At 41.0% G+C, this 25,994-nt stretch overlaps 1 protein-coding gene across 1 annotated transcript in view; it reads right to left on the minus strand.

The window, feature by feature from the left end:
- Positions 1–25,994, minus strand: part of shank3a (SH3 and multiple ankyrin repeat domains 3a) — a 143,777-nt gene that overhangs the window by 93,167 nt on the left and 24,616 nt on the right. Inside the window, exons 2-3 of the mRNA XM_069685922.1 lie at positions 20,769–20,972; positions 16,461–16,532 (exon numbers count right to left, since the gene is read on the minus strand). Coding sequence (XP_069542023.1) covers positions 16,461–16,532; positions 20,769–20,972 — 276 coding nt within the window. The remainder of the gene's footprint in view (positions 1–16,460; positions 16,533–20,768; positions 20,973–25,994) is intronic.

Below are 25,994 nucleotides of genomic sequence, written 5' to 3' on the forward strand. Positions count from 1 at the left end.
CCCTCCTTTTATATAAAGTGTTTTTGTCCCGTTCAGTAGCTCGTGGGCATCCATGTGTGATCCATGTAGCATGTACGTTTGTGTGTCAGACGCTATCACTGCCCTATATTCACACTCATTACCACATGGCCACATAGCCCCTGGTCCCTCACAGCTGGGCTGCAGCACGCTGTGCCATGGGTGAGTAGTAATTACAATGCTCAGCATCATGATGCCTATTCACAGGGATCATATATCGGCCTAATGCGAGCTGGCCTGTAAAATACACACATGCTCTAAAGCGTCACAACTGCTTAGGCAAAAAGCACAGTGAGCCAGCACAGTGGGTCATGGGAATGCTCTGTGGACCGTCAGGCAGCAGGATGATATGAGCACAGCCTAAACAGTTAGGAAGGAGCAGAGGCCTCAAGCAGATGTGAAAGTCGAGCTTTACCCCGTCAATACACAGTTTTGCTTTCCTGTGAAGTCAAGCATATGGTTACAGATTTGTCTTTCCAGATTCTAATCAAGGCCTATTGCCTATACATGACACACAGCCATGTGTGTATAGTCGATGACAAGGAGGTCAAACCTCTGCGTGGTGCTCTGAAGTTAGCAGTTTGGGAGCCTAAATATAGCTGGCAACAAAGTAGATGGATTCAAATTGTCACTGATGTTAAAGTGGCTGCGCCTGACTTGCATGATGCACTTCCACTCATCAGGTATACCCTGTCTGCATTGAGCTGTCATATTTGAGTTGCTAAGCCTCTTCAGATGCCAGGTGCCTCGTCTATTCAGCCTGTCTGACAGTGATGCGGAAAACGGTCGTGACATTAACTGATGGTCTGATAAACCAGACCCAACAGTGTCAATGATGAGCAGAACGGTGCAACTGTTGTGGTCAACTTGATTATATTAATTAGTTGTAAGAACTCAGTTCATAAGTAAATATCGGTACTTGTACGCAGTACTTCTGTGATATCACACATTACAATCATGATGAAGGGGGCAGAGATTCAGGAGGTGTCAATGAATGTGTTCCTACCAAAAGCATCAGCTGACTGTGGTCTATATATGTATGTTTAAAAGGAGGAGCTCGCACTACAAATATGGTCACACATAGTTAGCAGAGATGGTGATATCAAATAATTCAAATTATAGCTGTGGGACAATGTTGTAAAATGAGGCCTCAGTCGATCATAGTACCGTGAAAGTTTCTTCTAACACGGGTAAAACGTCAACATTGTGACATAACTTTGTGACGAGTTTGTTACTGAAAAGGGCGCCATTATCCTAGTTGTGGGAGCATCTGTCCCCCAAGGACACATCAACCTGCTGTAGTTTGTCTTTTGCAATGACGCAGTTGCCTGACTTCTTTATTCGAGCACACAGCTGAGTAAGACAAGTGTTTCAAATTGAAGTTGCACTTGACAGCTTAAAAACACCTGTAAAAAGGAATGACATTACCATTAGCAGAATCATTTTCCCATTGGGTCCAATATGAGAGGGAAGGGGTCCTGATGGAAATATGTTGCAGACAGTTGCAGTGTTATGTTGTGATGCCAGTAAACAGGGGTACCTGAAGGATTATATTCCAGTCTGCTCAAGAACCTTCTGCCCACATGTAGGATGAATGCATTGATTATCCTACGGCAGGCATTTCACATACTTCTTAGGGATGCACGATATTGGATTTTTTGCTGATATGCCGATATTTTCCAACCCTTTTTGATGATATGTTAGGCACATGTTTTTTTCCACCTAATGACAGAGAACATCAAGTGTCCCCTGTAGTGGAATTGATATCATGCCTACTCTTATTGTAGTGGCCAAAAACTGCTATAAAGCAGACATCTTGCACCCTTCGTCACACTTGACGGAAGAGGCGTTGTATGAAAGGTCACGTGGCTGATCACTCACGTTTCTGAGCGCACCTGAATGCAGCATCCCCCCAAAACACGGCAGTGAGGGAGACATGCCCGGACTTGTTTACTGCACCTGCTACAGAAGCGTCAGTGATCGCAGACGGGCTGCTTTTATCGTGTGTGCGTCCATGAACACTGATGTTTATGTTACTCTCTGTTAGCGTAGGCTTTGGCCGCGAGTGCATTTTCGGCGGGTTTGATGTTGTTAGGTCCGGTAAAATGAGAATGTGAGCTAACTGTTCGCTAGTTAAGAGTGGTGAAAGCTGTTTAAGGGAATCATCGAGCATTTTGGCTTAATTAAAGCGTTAAAGAATAATTTTCAACCCATAATTTATTACCATTATATTTATTTTTAGGTGAAATCACCCAGCTGTAGTAAGAGATTAGAGGAGACAACTACCTGTCCTGTGTGTAGCCACGTCAGCAAACACAAACACTTATGTGGTACAGAGTGTTCTTCATTCACAGTCTGTCTGTGCTTTGTCGACAGTCACTTATATAAGAGCCGGGGCCAGAGTGGAATGGCCTTGACCTCCATCTCCCAGATGCTTTGTAGAGAGGCCACCCTGCTGCAGGGGCATTGCATTTTAATTAGCCACACAAATCCCGTTTAGATACATACAAAATGTGTCTGTTTTCATACCCCCACTCACACAACAGCTTCAACAGCAGTGAGCCATTTATACCTTTGTTCAGTAATGCACTACTGAACACCAGCATTTGTCATACAGTGTGTTTGTTTTGTGCCATATTTCTAAAGTGTTTTATGGAAATTAAACATCTGTCTCGAGTGACATCAAATTGCAGCGTGTCAGTAAGAAAATGGATTTAAATGAATGTGTTGTTAAAACAAAATATAAAAACAACTGACAGTAAGTGAAGGGAAGATATGATGGGTAAGATAAACCCAAGCTGAATAAGATGAAAGTGAAAGGCAGCATGAAGGCATACTAAGATGTTCTTCAAACAGAGACAGTATAGAGCGTATAGTGCAGCTGTCACTGGTCTGCTGCATCTTCCATTCGACTCAAGGTTCACTATCCAGCTGAGGCTCCTCTTTCTAAACCTCCCCTCATAAGACGGAAAAAAAAACAGGCAAATGGCTTAGCTAGTTTTATTTGTCAGTTTATTCTATAATTCATGGATTTATTTCAGAGTATGAAGGTCTAGAAGCATGTTCCCATAAAATATGCAACACACTGACGTGGTGTGGAAGAAACACAAGCAAATGGGGTCACGTGAGGGGAGGGGAAGGAGGACAGTAGTGCAAAGATATGACAGAAGAAAGGAAAAGGGGGGTGGGGATAATAAATGAGAGCAATGTAAAACAGAAATCTACTGTCAGCTGTGGTATTTCTTATCCAGTCAGATATCTGTGTCTCCTAAAACTTTAAGCAAATAAAAGACAGAGCAGCACCTCAGACAGAAACATCCCACTAATACTCTGTAAGAGTGGCTGTGTAATACTGAATTTACTACTGAAGATATGACACAATTTTAAACTTTAAAACGGTCAAAAGTAAATCTATTTTGATATAAATGCTGTCGTCAGATGAATTGTGGGCTCAGGAAAGGGCTTCAGAGTTCTGTTACAGTACATGTGGTTTGGTCTTTGCCTGTTTCCAGACCTTGTAATTGCTCGTCAGTGTACGTTCCTATCAGACTGAATCTTATCGTAGCAAACTTTGGTTCTAACTGGCTGTCATTTACAAAGGCTGAGCACAAAGATCTAACAATTGAAGTTCTGTGGTTCTTAATCTATTATAAACAAGTAAACCATAAGTTCACATTATACAGTATGTGTGTGTCTGAGGGAGTCTCAATGCTTTGCATTCCATCAGAGTTTTTAAAATGACTTCTTATTATCAACATTTTGTTAATTGAAAGTGTTGTACATAATCTAACAGTCATCAAAATCAGAAAAAAACAGCTTGCAGAAAAATACAGCTTAACAGCATCTGGCAAAATGTTACTGTTAAACACACTGAATCAGCAGCATCTAATAATGATCAACTAAATTACTACAATATAAAATCTCTTTAGTTTGCACACGTCAGCCAAAACCTGCAGCTACTCAGGTTCTTTCTTTTAATCCTTTCAATTTATACAGATGCTAGTTTGTTTAAAAGAAACTTTTTGTAGAAATATTCTGCATCCAGAAAATAGCAAAGTTAAGTATAGTAGTAGTGTTAGCACTGTATCTGTTAGTATCTGTTAGCATATCAACTGAAGCTGTGCATATTTCCCTTGTTTTGAGTCTGTGGTGCAACATAATAAGGGTAACCTGATGTGTTAATATGTTTAATATCCACCTATTATTTGCAATGTTAAGAAAACGTAGATAATACACACATACGCCCAAGTATGAATACTACCTTAGTGAAGGTCACAACATCAATCTATTTGGAGTTAATTTCACTTTCTTATTTTCATTAGTGTTGTAGCTGACTGTAGCAAAGAGCTGAATCATCATTTCTCTGTCATTATTAAAAAATTATAATAAAAAAACCTGAAGCTTCTTTAGGTTTATTCTGTATTTCGTCCGTGGCTTCTCTACTGGTTTGTATTAGACAGCTTAACCAAAGCTCTACATACTGTGTGCTGTGTTGAGGTGAAAATGTATATCGTGGCATCATTGGTATCAATGGACAGCGTGATGATGTGCAGTCGTTAGCTCTGTGACCAGGTTTGCCTACATAACTCAAGATTTCACCATCCAACATTTCAACATCTCATCATCAGTGTCTTATTTCTTGGAGGTTTTGCAATTCACATACAGTAAACAAAGATTCACGAATCTGTCACATGCTGAGCAGTGTTGCAGGTAAGACGTTAAATCAGTGAAACTTTTGTCACGCTTCAGAACAAGAGTGATTGATACTGAAAACAAAGGTTGTCGGTGGACTGTTTCTTTAAAGAGATAATAATGTTTTCCTCAAAGAGTGTTAATGAATGTTTTTTATGTCTGCCACATACACACATGTACACACAAACAGTGCATCTTGCTGGTGGATTTAGTAAAGCTGCACAATAAAAGAACATATTAATTAACCTTCTTTTTTAAGCGTGGGTGTTTAAATCCCCCTAAATGACACAGAGCTGCTGCGTGCCACTTCACGCCTGTTAGAACAGATTGGTGTTTCTTTGTGTTTTAGTTGTGCGTGTCAATGAACAATTGTGCCTCTGTGTCTGTTTGGACCTCAGCCTACAGTACATTTTGTCTGAGTAAGCCAGAGCTTAGTAATCTTCAATATCCATACCTAACAGGCTTAGAGTGTAATGCTGTCAGCTACAGAAAACCGATATACAGTATGACAGAGTATGGACTTGATCCCAAGGAATGGGATTTTCTTTGAGGGGAATCTCAACCTTTACTGTACAGCAGCAATATAAATCTTTAAGTCATTTGATACACTCTAAAGCTTAAGGGGGGGCGGGGGCTAACACCACATGAAAAAGCAGTGAGGCTTGAGCATCCACACACTCGCTGATTCATAATTTAACACACTAAACACACACATTTCATTCATGATGCATGAGTACAGGGGAAAAAAAACATTCCCCGACACTCAAAAGACAGTGTTACTATAGCAACAGCACCTAACACATCATTGACAATAAATGTTTCTGAGTAACGTGCTTTTCAATTTAACACCTCTGTGGTGAAGATTTAAAAAGAAACCCAATGTTACAGCCTGCTCGGTTCACATGAGACGCAGTCATTATCATAATAATTGAATACCAGTTCTAAATAACTTGCTCCCTCCAGTGTCCCCTGTGTTTATCAGAGACTTCTGACAGTCCTTTCACTGAGATCTGCTTGTGTTTGTCCTGTCTGTGTGAGGGTTCCTGATGTTTTTTAATGATGTTTTTGAAGAGTACTGGAAAGCAGATAAAGGGCAACAAGAAAATGTGACAAAGAAACAGAAACAAAAATGCCTCTCTGCATTCTCGCCTGAAGCCAGGCTTTACCTGGACCCACGCCATCTGCTGACTGAGCAGGCACATACCAGTATGGTTACACTATCATCTCTGTTTTTACACCACATGCAGCATATGAGACACGATGAGACAAACAAATGTATCTGATGTAATCCATCTAACATGGACAATGTGAAAGAGCTCATCCATAGTCATCAGTCATTTACTGTTGATATAATTCATTATTCAAGCTTAAAATCATAAATAAATCAGCATTGGCTGTCAAATGTCTGTCTGAACTGAGCTTTGTGTTAAATGACACAACTGAAAACTAGGAAAAACAATAACAATTTGGAAAATCTCAACTTAAATGCAGAGTCACAGCCTTTGAAAAGGAAGTCCAGTTTAGAGCTGCCACACAGCTCTTTCTCCATGGGTATCTACAGCAAATAAGAACAGTGACAGCTCTCTTCCTGTATAGCCCCACCGTGCCAGTTACCTGCATGTACTCTTGATCTTATGAGTCATTTTAGCAGCAGTGTGTTGTGTCTAACCTCTGCGGCCCGACTCCTGGTGTTTCTCTCTGAGCGTAGCAGCATGGTGCCTCCTCAGTAATCCTTCTCAGAAGCACTGGAATAATGTGTTTTAGCTCCGTATAATATCTAGTATTCCTCCTGATCAACTACAGTTTGGGCAGGCGGGACAGTGTGAGATAGCTCTGAAAGGGCTGGCTGAGGGCCGGAACAAAGCACAGCAAAGCCACGGCCTCTTTCCAACTCACCAACACACTCACAAACATGCAGAGCATGGGCTCATTGTCTGTGGACCACCAAACACACTGCTGCATGCTCAATCAATTCCAGCCACCACATTGGCAGCATGGCTTTGTCCACCATTGTCTCTTCTATCAGTACATTAGGTTCTTGCTTACTTGCCAACCCATTAATGCAACAAAAAAAGGCATATGCATAAACATGATAACACAAATATGGATGTGCAGATCTGTGGTAATGACTAAACAGAAACACACACAGAGGAGAGAGTGCTATGAAAGGCAGACCATCCATTGATGTTGTTACAGAGATACTACACTAATATGGGCTCTATTTCTGTGTTTGTGCGGGGTAAGGAACAATGTCACATCGGAAAACTGCTATTTTACCTGGGAAGAGCTGATTTCCTGTACTGCGCTGATTTGGTATGCAGGTGACTCAGTGTGCGCCCCAATGGGAGGAAAGGTGGGGTAGTGGGTATGGCGATGCTAATGAATAGTGGCCTGCAATTATGATGCCAAAAAGGAAGACCCTTCAGAGCAAACCCAGAGCTGGGTGCATTAATGTTACCACATAAACCTTATAATCTGTAAAATCACACATCTTCTTCATGTTTTTTAAACACACCATTATTTAATTACACACAAAGAAGGTTTTATTTAAATAATGCCATTAGTGCCAACCTTACATAAAGGAATGGTAAATGGACTGTGCTTTAATAGTGCTTTTCTAGTCTTGCAACCACTCAAAGCGCTTTTACACTTCATGTCACATTCACCCATTCACACACTGATGGCATTTCCAATCAGGATCCATGCATTCATACACGATGGCTATGCCACTGGGAGCAGTGTCTTGCCCCAGGACACTTTGACATGTGAATGTAGCAGTCAGGGATCGAACCCCAACCTTCTGATTGAGAGACGACCGACTCTACCACTGAGCCGCTGCCGATAATGGACAGAAAATAAATGAATACAATGATTCTCACATCTGTAATCCACGAACAGCAGCAGGTACGTGCTACATCTGCAGCCTGTAACAGGAGTAGTGTTACACACTGTCAAGCCACCATTGCATATTACATTTTGAGTTAAGGATCAAGCTGCCCCCTTCTTGTTTCTTAGACGACTTCAGGACTGAGTTGGAAAGTTGTTTTGATTCTTCAAAGCTTAATCTAAAAGGCAACTGGACTTTGGTTCTTGAAGATGTTTCACCTCTCATCCTAAAGGCTTCTTCATTTCTTCTCAAGTCCAGTTGCTTTTTGGATTAAGCTTCGACTTACCATGACCTGATGACTAAAACCTTCACAGACATGTTGTCTTGATTATGTATGTTTGGAACATGCTGAGCATAAAGATGGATGATGAACAGGTTGATTATATCACAAGACGTTTCTCTGGATATTAACCTTTTTTCTAGTGTCACTATCAAAAATCGTTTTGTTACCGCCATGAATAAAAACAAAGTTCATAGTTCATAACCACATTTTACAGAGATAGATTTTACAGTCTCTAAATTGAGTGTCATAAAAAGTGTCAACAGACCTCCGTTGTTGTTTCTATGCATGACTAGGTGTTTTTGTGCGCTTGCGTTTGTAAGCAGGGTGGTCAGAGAGGACGAAGGGAATGCATGCTGTCATCAGAATCATAGAGTCCACAGAAAGAAAGAGCTGAATCAGGGCCAGTCATGTGCTTTTAGGCAGACACACAAAGTGACACCAGGACACACAGCCAGGCAGACATTACGGGGACAGAGCCAGAGGATAAAACACAAACAGAATAAATATGGATTAGAGCTCAGCCTAGTAAAATTGAACAGACCTAAAATATATAGAGCTGAAAACATAGTAAAAAATGATCTTCCCATATATTTGAACCCTAGCTTCAAACAGGCCTACAGGCTACAGAGAGAGAACAGAAGAGGGCAGCCAGCGAGCTCCAGGCTGAGACAGGGGCTATGTGGGTGGTGTATTTATTCAGCCAGATGATTATTAGAACTCTATTGTATTTTATGCCTCAGGCATCCTATTCTACAGTCATCTATTCATACCGCCTGACCTAGAATGATTGACTCCACCGTTAGTGGGATGTTGAGCTGTATGGAGCTATACAGTGTCTTGTTTTTCTTATTGTGAAATGAACTTGTGCAATGAGGTGGAACATCGTCAAGACCAAACAGCAAGTCCAGCTCAATCTCGGGACAAGGGATGGATGGAAAATGCATTATACCTACACTTTTCATCGACAAATACTTCAGACAAAAGCACAAACAACATGCCAGATTAGAAAATAATAGGATATATACACACAGTTATAGAAAAATAGACTAACAGTGTAGGAAAGCAGCTGAGCCACAATGCACGAGTATAGGAGGTAACTATATCCTAAATACTTTGATAGTTAAAAAAAGGGAAAATTTCTGGCTTCAACCAAATTATTTTTGCAACTACACAATCTCTTATATAACAATATATCTTCAGAGACTCCAGCAACACATTTAACCAAATTTCTTATCTACTTCCTGACTGAACCTATTAATAAATCTCAGTCTAGGACTTGGTAATTACTAGATTCATAACCATCTTCTACTTCAGTAAAAATGACGCTTATCTTGAATCACAAAAACAGAGCCCAAAGAATGAACATTAGCTGAGACCCAAATAGAGCGTACAGGGGTGTATTATGAAAAGCCTGGGGCCACACTTTCTACATGGCCTGGTTTCAGAGCATACTGCACACAACAGAATCAATGCTTTCTTTCTAATCCGTCGAATCATTGTCCCTCATATGAACACGCACACTAAGTTTCGCAGTTTATGTTTAATATTAAGAGCTTGGAAGACACTCTGTGGCGTGGTGAAGACTCTATAGAGTACAGCGCTGCAGTCGAACTTACACACGAGGCAGACATGCTAGAAAAGCAGCAGCACACATGGGACACCGACAGATGATGATGGAGCCGGGGGGCAACAATCAAACTAACAATAATTACATTTAAACCTAATGTGTGGTTTTAAAGGTTGTTTCTTACACTAGCTGAATCTTCAAATAAAAAGCAAAGTTATAAAGGGTCAGACATATATATATACCCCATTGATTTCACACATTCTGTTTGATCTAATGACCTAGCAGAAGCTTCTGCAGGATATATTTTGTAAATGAGGTCAGGCTGCTCATTTGTGCAGCAGCCCAGGTCGAGCTGTTTGCAGGGTGTGCCGCTGACAGCTGCCACCTGCTGAGCCCTCACTCACTGACACTGAGAGCTCTGAGACTCTCAGCAGAGATTCACAATAAAACACTGCATTGTCCCGATTCACTCTCTCGCCAACAACTTCAAAGCCGGTCTGAGATTTTTCTCTTGTCCAGCCTTTGCTCTGGAAAACTCTCCAGCCTCTTCACCTGTGCCATGGAGTTTGCCTTTGGGTACTTCTGCCGCCATCCTAGCTGAAGGCTGGACATTAAGTTGCATGGGGCAACACAAACGCAGAGTGAGTTGGTGTCACACAGAGGGCATCAAGAAGAGACCACAATTTGCAGATCTTAACACATTTTCATTACCATGTGCACCTGCATACATGAATGTTTCCACATGCAGACACACACACATACACAAATATGTTTGGTTCACTCACTAAGAGGTCCAAAAAAACAAAAAGAGCCACTCACTCCGGCCACAGCTAGACACAAACCTCCACACATCCTCTGACTTACAGGCGCACACACACACACACACACACACACACACACACACACACAAACACTAACAAACAAACACACAATGATGCAAGTCCATGGTTAGTAACTGAACCAGTGCGGGGAGAAACATTAGCATTCTGCCAGGGTTTCAAACAACACTGCACCAGCTCTTCACACAGCCAACATGCAGCAGAGCATAACGACAGAACGAAAGCCAGAGAGGGAAACAGGGAGAGCGCAGACAGGTAGACGGGGACGGGGAGGGGAGTGTTTGTGAATAACTGGAGATAGAAGGTAGGAGAATCAGAGACAGAGGAAGAGAAAGGCGTGTTTATACTAGAGATAATGAATAAATTAAAGAGATGATGAGAACAATTGGGGTACCTTACTATTGAGTCTGGCCTTCCTGGCTTCTTTAGCTTTTCTTTCCCTTCTCTCGGCTGCTTGCCTTCTGCCCAGAGCGGATCCCATCTCACACACACACGGACACACTCCCCGTCACACACGCGCTCTCCCGTAGGTCAGCTACAATCCCAATGCCAAAACATCATCCACATGGCCATGTCCAGATCCCCTCCTCCTCCTCGTCTCCTCTCCTCCTGTTGTCTCTCTCCTTCTCCTTCACTACGTCTCGTCTTGTCACAGGAGCACATGCACACTCACATGGTCACTCACTAAAACACACACACACACACACACCCAGAGCAACGGCGCGCACACACACCGACTCCTGTACATGCACAAACAGACGGAGAGATGGTAAGGGGTGATTTTTTGCAGGATGCTGGAGAGAACAGAGAGGAGGGTGGGGAAAGAGAGAGCGAGAGAAGAGGGAGGGAAAATAGAGGGAGGGGAGAAGGGAAAAGATGGAGGGAGGGAAAACTGAAAGAGAGAAGAAGAGGGGGAGTGGGTGGGGGGAAGAAGTGAGGGAGGCTATAGAGATGCAAAGAGAGAGGAATAAAAGAAAAGGGAAGGACAAAGAAGGGGGAATCCCTAATACACATAAAAACACTGAGGGGCACTGGTGCAATCTCCAATGTGCTAAACCAAGTGTAGCACGACAGTGGGAGCATTATGACTATTGACTATTGCTCATGTTTTGTCTCTTATTGTTAACAGATAAATACACACATCATTTTTTACAAATAAGCCCTGCTTGCACCCTTCCACAGATGTGTATGTGTGTCACACATCAACACAAAAAGACATACAGTATCTCAAACAAGAAATAGCACATTTTCAGCTGAGCCCATGTCTGTATTTGTCTGTGTGGGCGCATTCAAAGGTGAGCAAGTGTTCTTGTTTTTACCCAGATATGTCTCTACTTTGTTCCAAGTACTGAATTCCTCTTCCTTTTAGGGGATTATCCAGAAGGGGACCTTTGTGTGTGAGGGATTCCCCGTTGGAAATATCCTCTCATCCTGTGCCACACAGCTGTGTGTGTGTGTGTGTTTATGTATGCATGTGTGTGTGTGTGTGTGTTATGCAGAAATCACACATCAAATTTCATGGCTCCAGTTGCAATTACAGAGCTCTGACAAGAGGGTTTAGGCTCAGTGGAATCGAGCATTTCTGAACAATATTGCACTACAATGGGCGACATTCTCTGTGTAGTTTTATTGAAAACAGAAAATAATGCAGGAATCCTCATTCATAAATACAATAAGCTGCTAACAACAATAGAAAACTTCAGTGTAGGAGGAATGGCATTACGCTGCGGTTGTTAATAACACTTTCCCACACGAGTACAACACAAAAGTTTGGCATAATATGAGCATTCGTTCAGCTTGTGAATCACACTGGGTACGAATCACTTTATCCAAATAGTCAGCACATTTATATTTTCATACTGTGTGCGATTTCTCAGCTGGTTGATGATATCAGCACATATGAAATGGCCTCGCTCTGGCAGTGTGCTCTGTTACGCCCGTGACCACATTACCAAATAGTGCGTTACTAAATGCCCTCAACCACATTATATGTCTCTTCAGTTTTGCCAAACCAACCCCCCCCTCCCGAGCCATCTCTATGGCGACGCTGCCCAGGGCTTTCTTCATGATTATATTTACAGCATACCTATCTTTCAACACATCCAACCAATTGATAGTGCATGCCTACTGACTAAGTATCTTATTAAAATATCTAATAAACTTGAAACAGCAGGAGATCTGTTCTTCCTCACAAGATGGCATAAGTCTGCACTGATGAATCCACAGGGTAAGCAAACGCATAAGCACTCCAATCCTAATAAACAAGACAGCAAGAAGGAGATGATCGTGGGAGGAACAGTTCAGTCATTTGTAGGATATTGTAATTCAGTGAAGACAAATTCATTTCTCTCTAAACCTATGCAAAAAAGTTCTCGATGTTCCACAGTCACTGAGGACTGTGGATATTTAATAAGGGGTTTAACAATTTCTCTCATAATGGAAGCTCTTTGTCACACGACAAGAAAGACACCCATTCTGCAGCCCTGTCTATCACATGACAAACCTCCTACACCTAACACCCACACACATGCTCTCTTTTTTTCCTTAAAGTATACTATTTAAATTTCCACCCAGCCACCCTGCATGGTTAACCGATGCAGTTCCAGGGTGAGGAGGTCTGTTAGGGCTGGGCGAGGAGAGAGAAAAAAAGGATGTGAAAATCCTATCAATTATGACCTCATTTTAAACTTTAGCCTGCGGCTAATGAGCTCCACACCAGCAAAGTAGGCTAATGTCTGACCTCTGCCTAACAGGGCAGCTCGCTGCAGGATGAATAGCAAACATTGTGACTGCCAAGGCTGCAAGAGTCACCGATAACAGGATTTCCTTCTTTACAGATGCATTATGCAACAAAAGCAAATTTGCCATTGAGAAAACTAGGCAGAGGGGCAAACGTCAATGTTCCATTACTTTGTGACATCACTTGCTCAAAGCTAATCTGTGCTAATGCAGGCACAAGAGACTATTTTGTTTTTATTACTAGAGACCTGTAAAAGGACTTTAACACTCAAGACTGAATAATTACCATACTATTACTTTTGCTACGAATAATTAACATACCACGTACTTACAGAAAGACATTTAAAGAGTGTTCTACAAAGAAAAATATTCATACATATGCATACATTCAGCACGTCCGTTCTCCTAAAGTACAGCAAGAAAATGGTTAAGGCAGAGCCAACGACTTTCTAACTTAGTGCAAGTAATGTTGATGAATACTCGATATCAAGGTCATACCTGAGGAAGCAGAGGATGCCGTAGCTTATACAGCGCCCAGGTTGTATAGTTTTTATAATTAGACTACTCCAGTCATAAAGTGTAAATCTGTTTCACAAAACACAAAAATGCACCAGTCTTTTATTAATAAACGTATTGTGACAGATTCTTGACCTGATATTAACTAAAACGACTGCTGCCTTTGTGTGCAGGTGTCTCTGTTTTCAAGCAGATTTACAACAGAGCAAACCACAGAAGGAGCCAAATTGCCACCCTCATTCTCTCTCACAACACTGCTGTCCTGGATTACTCTAAAAAATATGCAGCTCAAACAACACAATGGCTTTCACAGCACATTCACACCTTGATAGTGTAAGTGGCTGGGAGATTTCAAACCATTTTTTCCATTTGAGATTTTTACCAGTTCCACTTCTTGGGGCCTGAAAGGCGGGTCAATGGTAACAACAAAATCTCTCTTTAGAGCTGATTTATTGTGTGAAATTACCTCCTAAAATGCACCTAGGCAGAAACAGATCTCGGCTGAACACCACTCATTTTCTCCGTCATATCGATGTAGCACAGTAGCAGACGGCAGCACCTCACACAGAATGGGCTGACATAAAACAATATTTGAGAGCATGACTCATCCTACTCATCACTGCTCTTCTGCATCTCCCTCATTCACTGTCTCACAGGCTCTTTCTCACAACAGAGACGCTCACTGCCTATGAATATACAGTAGAAAGTAAACTCAACAAAAGGCCTTCTCTTTCTCAAATATAATTTTCAATGACTTTTAAAAAATCCAGGTTACCACCTTGAATTTGAAAATCCCTCTGGATAAATGTTAATAGGCCGCCTGTATTTTCCTAATAATTAACTCAAAGCTGAAAGTCTCTCATGAGGAACAGGACCCTGAAGAGAAAAAACTGTTATTGGGGGGGCATTCATTAGTTTTGTACCACACAATATTTGCACTGCACTGGGTTTAGTTACTCATGCCATGATGGCGAGGATTAACAATATAATCATGGAATGAGGAGCTCTCTGCAAAGCTTAAACAGCAATAAGCCATTAAACTGTTCTCAGCAGCATTAGTACATTAAGTACAAGAAAAGCACATCTAAGAACATTAGTCACACATAAGGGGTGATCGCGGCTTTTTTCAGGGTCTTGTTCAATGGTATGTTATACATCAGAGTATTATGTGGTGCTTCAACAATGTTTGATGACTCATTTGTTCGGTGGAAAAGGTAGAAAAAAACTGACTAGTGCACACGTGAATAAAAAAGCAGTGACATGATATGGAAGACAAAAACACACAGCAGACACAATTATTTCTCTCCAGCTTAAACTTCCTGTTAGGACTGTCACAAGGTCAAACGAATTCAACGTGATATGGAGTTAATTCAAATTACAGTATATCAAACACTAGGGGGTACATAGTGGTACATACAGCACTTCTAAGGTGCGTTGGTGTTGGGATGATCAGTTCTGTGGCACGGTCTTAGTGTCGGGGACCGGAGCAGCGGAAGAGCAGAGAAAAGAGTGATCGGTAGCTGTATAAACAACAGAACCAATGTACCGTTTAGGCTGTGTTTGTGCATAATAAAGCCTACGACTCTTCAAGACTCAAGCCTTGCTGCTTGCGTATTAAACTGATGGGAGTTAGCCCCAAAGCTAGCTACAGCTTCAGCCCTGTTGCAGAACAACAATAAGTCTCCACTGTGCTTTCTGACTACGGTCGGGATGCTGAAGCAGGAAAGGTTAACAACGGCTCGGCTCGTTAGTTTCCTCCATTGGTTTGTAGCAGGCAGCGTGTTATCGCCGTCTGTTGGAATATAAGGCTTTAACTGTGAGAGCACTCTGGGACTCTGGAAAGCAGATTACTAATTTGTTCGTGGGCAAGCGCTTTCTGTTGTGCCTGATCAAATCATTACACTTAACTATTAATATTTCACCAGGTTTGAACGTTATATAGCATTTCGATTGAAAAGTGACAGCCCTACTTCCAAATGCAAATTCATTTAATTCACTGTGCTGTCTGTTCCACTCATTACACCAACATAGTATCGTCACAAACACATACAAACAAGCAGACAAAAGTAACACGAGCAATCATCACCTTATCAATATCTCCTCCTACGTCAGACCTGCAATTATTCAACCGTCCACCAGTTGTCCCAGCTGAGTCACATCTTACACACCTGTTCTCCATTACTTCACCAGTCAGAGTATACACAGTAGTGCGTAGTGCCAAGCAAAAAAATAATTCAGGCCAGATTGTCTAGGTTGCACTATAGCCTAACCATTCCAGCCTCTGCCCTGTTCTGCCACTCTGGTTCTGTGTCTGTGAGCACTTACACGGCCTTGACCACCCTCTGTCAGTGTGCATCTGTGTTGCTGTGTGCCAGTTTGGACTGCCTTTTGTTGCTGTCTATACGACTCGATCTTACTTCAAGTGGCTTTCCTTCTGCATCCTTTCATAGCCAGTCAGTAATACACAAACTAGTAGTAGACACATTCTCAGGTTGCATTAAAAATCCCACATGTCCATACATTTGAATTTCAATTGAGCTGTTGCTTACAGTAAATGTCAGGTATGTCTTATTTTCACAAAGGAACATTATGCTCTTGCTTCTCAACAAGGGAAAAACATGATGACCTGAATCTCTACCTGCTCGTTTTAACAATGCTTATCCAGTTTATGTCTGTTTCACACCTACCACGCTGCCTTGTGTTCAAGCACACATTGTGCAAAGCTCTTAGGGTACATAGCCAAGCTGCTGCTGAGGTCCTCTTTTCAAGCACATCAGAGACTCAACCAGAGAGAGCCTCCCGTCACTTGTTGTAGTGACATGGCCACCATGCTATCTGAGCTATGAGCGACACAAGTTGAATGTATTGCTTATGAGTCATTCAGTCAGTTTACAAAGGTATGCAGCTGGTTGGTCTTACCTTGGTGTGGAGCTTAGACAGCTGCTTTTCATCCAGGTAAGTCTGGGTGTAGACACGTCTTTTATAGCGGAACTGAAACATGAGACAAGAAGAACAAACATAAGAGGCTTAATTATTACACTTTTTAGTTAGTTTCTTAGCTGTTAACACATACTACAATGTACTGACCCAGCTAGCAGGAAACGTTCCCATAACATCGGCTAACATTACCTACAAGTTCTAATTACGTTTGAAAGAAAATGTTTGAATCTAATATTCAAAGAACGTTTTAAGGATGTTTAAAGTTCTTGTAAAGTTAAAACAAAAACTAAGACAAAACATTTTAACTGCAACAGTCTCAAGATATTTTCAGAGGTGTTGAGGACTGAGATGTCGGTGGTCATAAATGAGCAATTAGAAGTAAACCCCAGGTAAGTCCACGTTGACTTCTGCTGTGCTGCTGAGTAGGACTGTGCCATATCATATCGTTCAGATTATACCAGTATCTTTTTTTTACGTGATAAGGAAGTGTCGTATCACAATATCAAAAATGTAAATTTGCAAGACAATTGTTACGGCTAACAAGCTGCGTATTGCTTTTCCTGTTCATTATAGAAGCTCTCGCCTCCCCTTTAAATCAATACGAGCATGACAGATGCCTGTCTGTCTGTGTAAACCCCGCCCCTGCATGCTCGGAGTGTGTGAGTGTGGAGAGGCGGGGGCGCTCAGCTGGGAGCAGAGAGAGCATTAGGCGGACGGCAGACTTCAGTGTTTGATAGATATTAGCAAAAGAATTGAACAGTTGCATTTTACTGGACAGAGAGCGGTCATCGTCATGACGTGCTGCTTCAGAAGACAGCTGAAAACATCGGTGACAGCGACGTGACGCCTGTACAGTACGCATTAAAAAGTTTTCCCAATACGCCACGCAGACGTTTATGGGCTTAATGAATGAAGAAATCAGTGAATGACTTATTGACCTTATTAGCCTGATATTCGCGTTTTCTCTTTATTTCTCTTGCAGATTACCATCTAGGCTAATTGACATTTACAGCATATCCAATAAATAATAATAAAGCGGGCAGCTTCGATATTTACTCATTTAAAAATAAACATACAGGAACGGTTGATGCAGTGGTAGATCAAAAACCTGGCAAGAGAGTCTAAGCATATCACGGCTTAGAGTAGCAGCTACGTCAAAGAATATCGTTAGCGCAAAATTTTGCGAAATATCATGATATAATTTCTAGGCCATATTGGCCACCCCTACTGCTGAGTTTTGGAAAGTGAAAAAGTTGTTTTGGAAAAGTGAACAATAAAAAAAAGGTGACATAACAATTTAAAATAGAATCCTGTAAATATAGGTGTAGGAGAATGTTAAAAAAATCGTGCATTTTTAGAACAGTATGTATGTGTCAAACAGACACAGAGGTTTGTGTCAATCAAGTGAAATCAAAGTGAAAGACACTTTCCACATATGTGTGGACTTCTGTGAAGAGTGCAATAACTCACAAACTCATTATTGAGAAATGTGAGTAACCAATTGTAAAAAAATATATATTATTAGGGTTAATTATTTAAGTCCAAATAAATGTATCACACAGTATCCGCTCCTAAGTCCAAGCTATGTCAAATACTGTTTAATTAAATATGTGCTTTTCCTAATAGAGAGAGAGTGAGGGAGCAGTGGGACAGAACATTTTGGCTATTACATAATCAGTAAATATCTTCCTATATACGGCTTTCATTTTTTTCCAGCACTCCTGCTTGTCTTCCATTTCACAAATTGCATCTTTACTGAAAATGTATCTCCTCCTCCTTTAAAGCTTAAAGGTATAATGAGTAGGATTTTCCTAGAAAAATATAATTTAGACTTTTATAAATATAATGTAAATCATCACTTACGGGCCTCTATACATGTGTGTTGGTGAGTGTGTGTGCAGACCCTTGTGAGACCCTTCCCTCTGCATCTATTCTGTTGTTTTGCTTTGCACGGGATGTTTTCAGGAGGGGCGCTGTTGTGATTCCCTGAGCCAATCACAGCGTATAGGTGAGTGTGGGAGTGGTTCAAATTAGCAACTGGGCCCCATTCAGACTGGTGAACATGGCGAAAGAGCGATGCAGAGTTGGCTTTCTTTCTGTTGGACAGGTAGGTGCCTCAAACCGGATAGGACAAGCTAACCAGCAGTTAGCATGCTAGCGCAAAGCTAACCGGCGGTTAGCATGCTTGTGCAACGGTAACCGGCAACTAGCATGCTAGCGTAAAGGTAACCTTGATGCTGTCTGTGTTAGCTTTGTGGGGTGGGCGTGTTCTCGCATGAGAGAGTGAGAGTGAGCTTCTGGTGACGAAGAGCCCAGGAGGAGGGGCCCAGTTTGAATTTGTTGTTGACAAAATGCAAGGAAAAATCCTACTTATCATACCTTTAGGTCTATACTATAGAAACAATAAAAGTGCGACTGAATGATTGCACAAATTAAAACAGACATGGGATTTATGTAATAACCAGAAAGTGAAACTTTGTGAAATTTCTTTCTAAAAAAAATCTATTCAGTGTCAAAGTGTCAGTGTAAGTCATAAGAAAAAAAACCTCAGACATTAATTTGATTATAACTAATCCTGACAACACAATATACCGGGAAGGAAAAGGAGAAGTTAAAAGGTGATGAGACGGTAGCAAGAAAGCTTATTTGTTGGTGTGCGCACGTCTTTTTCACCACCAATGTGTGGAGTTTGTCAACAGGCTAAATCCAAGACAGAGCCGAGGGGCTTTGAGCTGCTGATCCAAACCTGTCAATCATCTCTACACACCACAGACCTCAGGGGACAACTGCTCATCTGTGACACATGCAGTGCTCCAACAGAGTTGTGGTAGACACTCCAACATACACACACACACACAATATGTAGAGTTTTTACATTTGTGTATTCACATGTATTTTATGTTATCATTTTATTTCTAGTGTAGTTTTAATTCAACGGTGAACAAAGCAAGGGATATTGGGGAATTGAGCCCATCTGATGTCGGACTCCAAAGTAGGCGACAGTGTAAATGACTGATGTTTATATTCTGATTCACTCACTGGACACTTACTCAAGCCTTTTGTGATATATCAAATCGTATCTTAAAAGCTTTACGAAAGGCAAGTTGTCAATTTCACATCTCTGAAGTCTGTATTAGCATTTGTTAAAAAAAATCTCTCTGATTCTCTGACAAATAATAAAAGGGGAATGAAATCCTCAAAAGAACCTCCGACCTTAACGTTTTTAAAGGTCTACTTTTGATGACTGCAGGAAATGAAATCTGAAATAAAACAATGCCATGATAAGTAGGTTAGGGAGAAAGAATAGTGATGCACAGAAGAGAATAGACGACCAAAGACTAAAGAGAAGAATACTAATCAGCCTACCTTGAGCACACATTATACCTATACATTTCTTCATTGTTGATGTTGCCAAAAAAAACACAAGCAACATGGGAAAAAAAATGTTTTTCTATTAAAGAGATGTTTAACAACTCCCAAAGCAAGCTGGGGCTACCTCGAGTAAAAAACATAATATCAGTATTCCCATCAGGGATTGACATTAAAGTGAGGCTCAAGGGGGAGAGTAAATCTTTATTATACTCTCCAGATTTTGACACATCATAAAATAGTGAGCATGAAGATGGCCAGTCGGAAAAAATCCTGACATCTTTACAACGCTATCTGTGCAGCAACACAAATTTATATGCCTCGCAGATCAGAAACAGTGATTGACAAGCACAACAATTATCTCTGAGAGATGACAGTCGCTGCAGACAACGGGCTGTCATTGAGCGTGGTGTTATTGCTGCTAGGTTTGAATGACAGATCGGGACAGAACAAACACACCCGTACCAACACCCATCGTGTGAGCCTGCATGTGTGTGCATGATGTATACACATATATTGCAAACACTACAGCTTATACCCCTTAATAACAACAGCTTATTAGAGGATTGAAAACCGAGACAGGTACAGCGCGTTACATGCCCAAGCTGGTTAACAGCCCAGGGTTTTGCTAACATCAGCCTCTTGTTATTAACGCCCTTAATATGGTGCAAATGCTTCAACAGAACCTTGCAATGATTTTAGTAAAAAAGGGAAATTAATTCAGAACTGTGAAAGGATAGTCATTCATGTGTGAACAGATTTTCCCCCACAGGTATAATCATTATTTGGAGGAGGATAGGTCACGTACGGAGAGATTATATATTTTGTGTGTCGGCAAGTAACCCCTAACTTTCCATCACTTGCTCTCTCCCTCTAACCCTCCTTGAAGCCTCATACATACACATGATCCATACCTACCTCCAGGTAAGGTACAGGAGCGATGGAGGGGAAGGGGTACTCCCTAAGCTGTCTCTCCTCATCTAGAAACTTGCCAGCCTTGCCGTTGTAAGCCGGCTGGAACAGGCCATAGTTGAGCACATCCTTCAGGCTCTGGTTGAGAGTGCACAGGATCCGCTGCTTGGACAGCCAGATAGGAGCATCCACATTGAATTTCATACATTTCTGCAGAGATAAGAGCAAAAGAGGGGAAAAGGTTAAGGAGAAGTCAGTTTTCTAAATATCGCATATTTCAATTAATATAGGTCAAACTAATATATTGAAGAGTGTTCTTTATAACATTTAGGAGCTGAAAAATCTGTGCTGGAATATTAAACAGGACCTCTTTCATCAGAGAGGCGTTTATTAAACTTCTAATGTCGTGCTCTGGGGAAAAGTCAGGCCTTTTATTATATTAAGCAATCCACAAAGGTATGGCAGCATTTCACCATCATCCATTACTTCTCACAAAGGTCATCTGAAAAGCCGTTCTAGTTACCACACTCAAGTCAACACAACCATAATAAAGCTAAAAGGTTGTGAAAAATCAATCTTTTCTCAGCAACATAAACTGGAGTCTACATGTGAGTGTGCATTAAGCTGGGGAATATCTAACACGCACACCAATAGCTGCAGTCACGCTGTCTCCAGTCATAAATTAAACAGTTCACAGGTACAGATGCCCTTGGGAAAAATCGAGGAAAAATAGAATCTACTCTGTTAACTTCCTCGCTCTAATAAACAACTGTAGGTGTAATTTATAGACTGTAGCCTCCCTCTCAGTGGTACTTTCTCTTTTCCTGTAATTACTGATATTAGGAAATGGGATAAAGGTTGGTTACCTGTTAACTGCACTCACAAACTGGGTATATTATGCTAAATTTACACTTAAAATAAATAACTATGGTCTGTTCAGAGAATAAAACACTAACGTTATTGTAGCTTAGCAGAGCACTTCCCTGTAGTTACCACATTGTGGAGCCTGAGCTACAGACAGAAGAGGGAGAGTGGGTGAGAGGGAGTGTGTGTAACCCACAAGTAATAAATCAATGAATGGCGGCTGCAATATCGATTCAAACCACACAACTACTCTGTTCAGCACTACTATGTGTCTGACACCCGGACACGACGCATCTTCTCACAACAATATGGTTAAAGCTGTGTAATGATGACACACAGATGCCCAGACGCAAATGCAAACACGCAGCTCTGAGTGAAATAGTCCTGCAGCCATCTAAAAATCTGGTGAAACATTTTTAAGTGCAAAACAAATAGAATTCTGAAAGAATCGCTGAGATTATAAACAGAAAAGAACACGACTAAACTAACATCTTTTGATGCTGTTTCAAGCTTAAACATGAATTAAACTCTGGACACACTTAGAAAGACAGAAAGTTAGGGTGAGCGGAAAGGAGTGGCTGTGTTTCATGGACAAGTTGTTAGTTTGTGTTGCGCTTCTCGTCTTCTTGTCAGTGTAAAATATTGTAGTATATCCAGTCTTACAGTACACAAGCAACTTTCTAAAGCAATCAGGTGACTGACCTCATTATATTTCCATTCAATGATGCATATAAAAAAAAAAGATGTTGCTTTGGCAAAAATATGTCCCCACAACAATTACAATGAAAACAGAAGGGTTCAGGAAATGATCCTTGCGGTACACCACATCTGATGGTAGCAGTTGATGAAGTTAAACCAATCACAAAAAAAGAAATGCAATGTCCTGTTCGTTGGATATGTGGGACACCAGTTCAGGGAAGTCTACTTTCTCAGCCTGTTGAAGTCAGAATCACATGCTCAGTAGTGTTCAACACAGCTCAACCATAAGCAGGGCAGAAGATGATGATTAGTATGAAGTAATATTGCAATTGAGTGTTCCTTAAGTTGCTGTTACACTTATTTCATGAGACTATTTTGAAATGAAAGTGAGTTTAAAAATAAGTCATGGGTTCAAGCACTTGAACACAGGAAATGTTAAAACGACTGGTCCACAACACAAAGGTCAGGTTTCATTGCAGATTAGAGTGCAGGTTAGTGCCAACAGACCACATTTCTTCTTGCAAATCTTAAAGTAATAATGTCAAGAGGACTACTTGAACAAGTTTTGTTAGCATGGTAGATCATAAAGTGGTATCAGCACAAACAGTTCATAGCAAAAAATAGCAGTGCTACTAACATAATCAATCCTATTAATAAAAACATTGACAGCTTCTTCCTTATCGTTCTGTTGGCAGGCCTTTTTCTGAGTTGGTTTGGTTGCTGTGGAAAACTGCAAACAGCTGCAGCACTGTTGCTGCCCATAGCTACTAGTTTTAGGAAGGGAAAAAGTTTGTGACAAGCAGTTCAATATTATAACCCTTTCAGCCACATATATTTCCTCCTACCATTTTGGCAAGTCAAATCAATCTCAAACTAAGTCGTGCTTAGACCTTAGAGGAACAGACATGCTGTATGTAACGCCAGGCTTCTGATCATACTAGGTTTGTTTGTTATATATTTAGACAGATTCCTTGTGTCACTTTTTGTGCCTTTTAATATAAAAGCCTGTGGCGTGCCTTTTGATATTAAAATTTCAGTTATCGTTAGAGAATGTTTACGTTGATGGTAGCTATAACTTCACATCTTAGTGGTGGGATCAATTCATCAAATCCACCTTCAGGATAATGCACAAAAATAGTGGGGATTAAATTTGTGTCGGAAAATCTCCAGCACATCTCCCTTTACGCTGACTGATTTTAACGTGCTGTCACTGTCTGTCTTGAAAGCCCGGGGAACACAAGAGATGGGAGGATGTTTTTGTCTCCAATGTAACGAAAACCAACATCAAACAGAGCTTTGAAAAGCTACGTCTTCACTTTGAGATTGGTTGTCCTTTTCATTACACTGAGAAAAGATGGACTTTCGGAGAGACTGAACGCTTAGGAATAAGAAGGCCTCTTGGGATGGTCTTGTTGAAACGGGGAGATCTTACCGACTACACACAGCCACACAGCAGTGGAGCAAAGGCACACTTATGCAAACACACATCTCTCTATTGCACATGGGCACCCACTTCTTACTGTGATGATGTGGTTTAGCTATGATCAACCTTTTCGACAAATATTCACTCACTACGGGGGTTAGATGTTTATAAAACAATTCATTGCTTCCATCTTTCAGCAGGGGTCATGTCTCACGACTTTCCCTACAGGCACAACGTCAGAGGTCACACCTTCAAAAGTTCACCTCAAAAGCAGAAGCCGTGATAATTTCCATAAACATGAGTGAGTGTGTTTGTCCTTGTATGTTATTAGGCTCGTCAAGGACTTAAAAATTAAACTCAATCAAAACAGTCAGAGCTCGCAAAGTGACTTTTAAGAGGCACTTAGTAATTACAGGAAGCGAAAACTGGCACATACTACACATACAAAAATAATAGGGTGCTTACTTGTCACAGCTTACTCTGCACAGATCAAAAGAAAAGCTGCCTGAGGTGGACATTATCTCCCCTTTAATACTGGCTTTGAAGAAAACTCTTTACCTCAAGGATTTGTGCAGAGTCTGTGCACTGAGCACAAGGTAAAGTATCTGAGGAGACAGCACATGCTATAGGGCACGACATCGGGTCCGGGAGACACGCTTTTCAAAAGCAAAATCTGATCACATTTATATAAATAACAGATTTCCTTTGCCATTTTGCTTGGCACGATGGGGCTCTGAGGTTACGTCAAGCAATAACAAATAAGCTGGGTTAGACTTTCAAAATGTAGCAGTTAACTCTAGAACTGACAAGCACTTTTTCGGTCCTACTTTGGCCAGCTTTGGCGCTCAAAGAGTGTGCTTTGTTCCGGTTAAGGGCCGATGACGTCTCACTTTACATCTCTATAGGTGCTCTAAAGGACTCCATGCGACCCAGCCCCCACAGACAAAGCCAAATAGATGCTCGAATAACAGGTTGAACCTGGGATGCTATAAGAACTGTAAAATGTGTTATTTTCACTCGCTAATGTCTAAGAAATAATAAAAAAAGATGGCGCAAATGGTCACGTTTGTCTAACAAAAGAACGACACTAAGCACTGCCCCTGCTGTCTTTTTTTACGCACAGAACTCAAGTCTCTCCATCCCTCATCATCAATTTCAGCATTTGTATTTGGGTAAATAAAATAATAAGAAATTAAAGCGAAAATAATCACGCTTTTTGTCACGACTATAAAAGTTGTGTAATTAGTAAAGTGCACTGTCCCCAGTGCTCTCTCTCTCTCCTCGCTCTCACACACGCTCAGTCGCTCTGTCTTTCTCTCTCAGTGAGGTTCAGAGGCAATAAGTAATATCCAAACTGATGACAATAATTACTTTGGGATTGCTTGCCATGCTTATTTACCATGTATAGCTTTTACTAAATAAATAGACCGCTAACCGCTGTTTTGAGTGCGTCTCAGTGAGAACCGTGCGCAGGTAGCCTAACTGCACTGTGCGCACTGTTGGTGCCATCTCGCGCCCTCCCGTTACCCGTTCTCTTCAAAAGAGAAAAGAAACCTGTGCGTCTTGGTGTTTGTGATTATAAGTGCTTGTGTGCATAATTAGTTTCGATGTCCGAGCCATTGTCTCAGTGCGCTTATCAGGCCATTATGCAAGCATCTATTCACCTCCCGTGGATGAAAATACCAACAGTCAAGACTTAGACTTAGACTTAGACTTAGACTCAACTTTATTGATCCCTTTGGGATGACTCCCTCTGGGAAATTCAGTCTCCAGCAGCTTATACAGTACAATACAATAGGAAAGAATCAGCACACAGAGGGTAAAAAATAAAGATCAAAATATATATATCTATCGATATATATATATATATATAAAAAAGTACAAAATTAGATAACAAAATATATAAAATATACACTCTTAGAAAATGTACAAGTAAACAGTGGGTAATAGTTCAATTAAACTAAATTAGGTTATTGCACTGTGGTATTAGGTTATTGCACTGTGGTGAGAGATTATTGCACATTGACAGATTTTTATTGCACATATGACCCTTTGAGAAATAAATAAATATTACTATTGAATAAAAGAAGTTAACTACTATTAACTTTGTGAGCTGAATTAGTGGCTACCGCTTGTGAGAGAGTCTGTCCCTGTTACCTCCTCCCCCTAAGTGAGGAGTTGTACAGCCTGATGGCATGAGGGACAAAGGAGTTCTTCAGTCGGTAACAACGTCAACGTCAACAACG

This window comes from Semicossyphus pulcher, unplaced genomic scaffold (assembly GCF_022749685.1).
Source record: "Semicossyphus pulcher isolate SPU_LCO1_2020_fin unplaced genomic scaffold, fSemPul1.0.p SCAF_8, whole genome shotgun sequence".
NCBI lineage: Eukaryota > Metazoa > Chordata > Actinopteri > Labriformes > Labridae > Semicossyphus > Semicossyphus pulcher.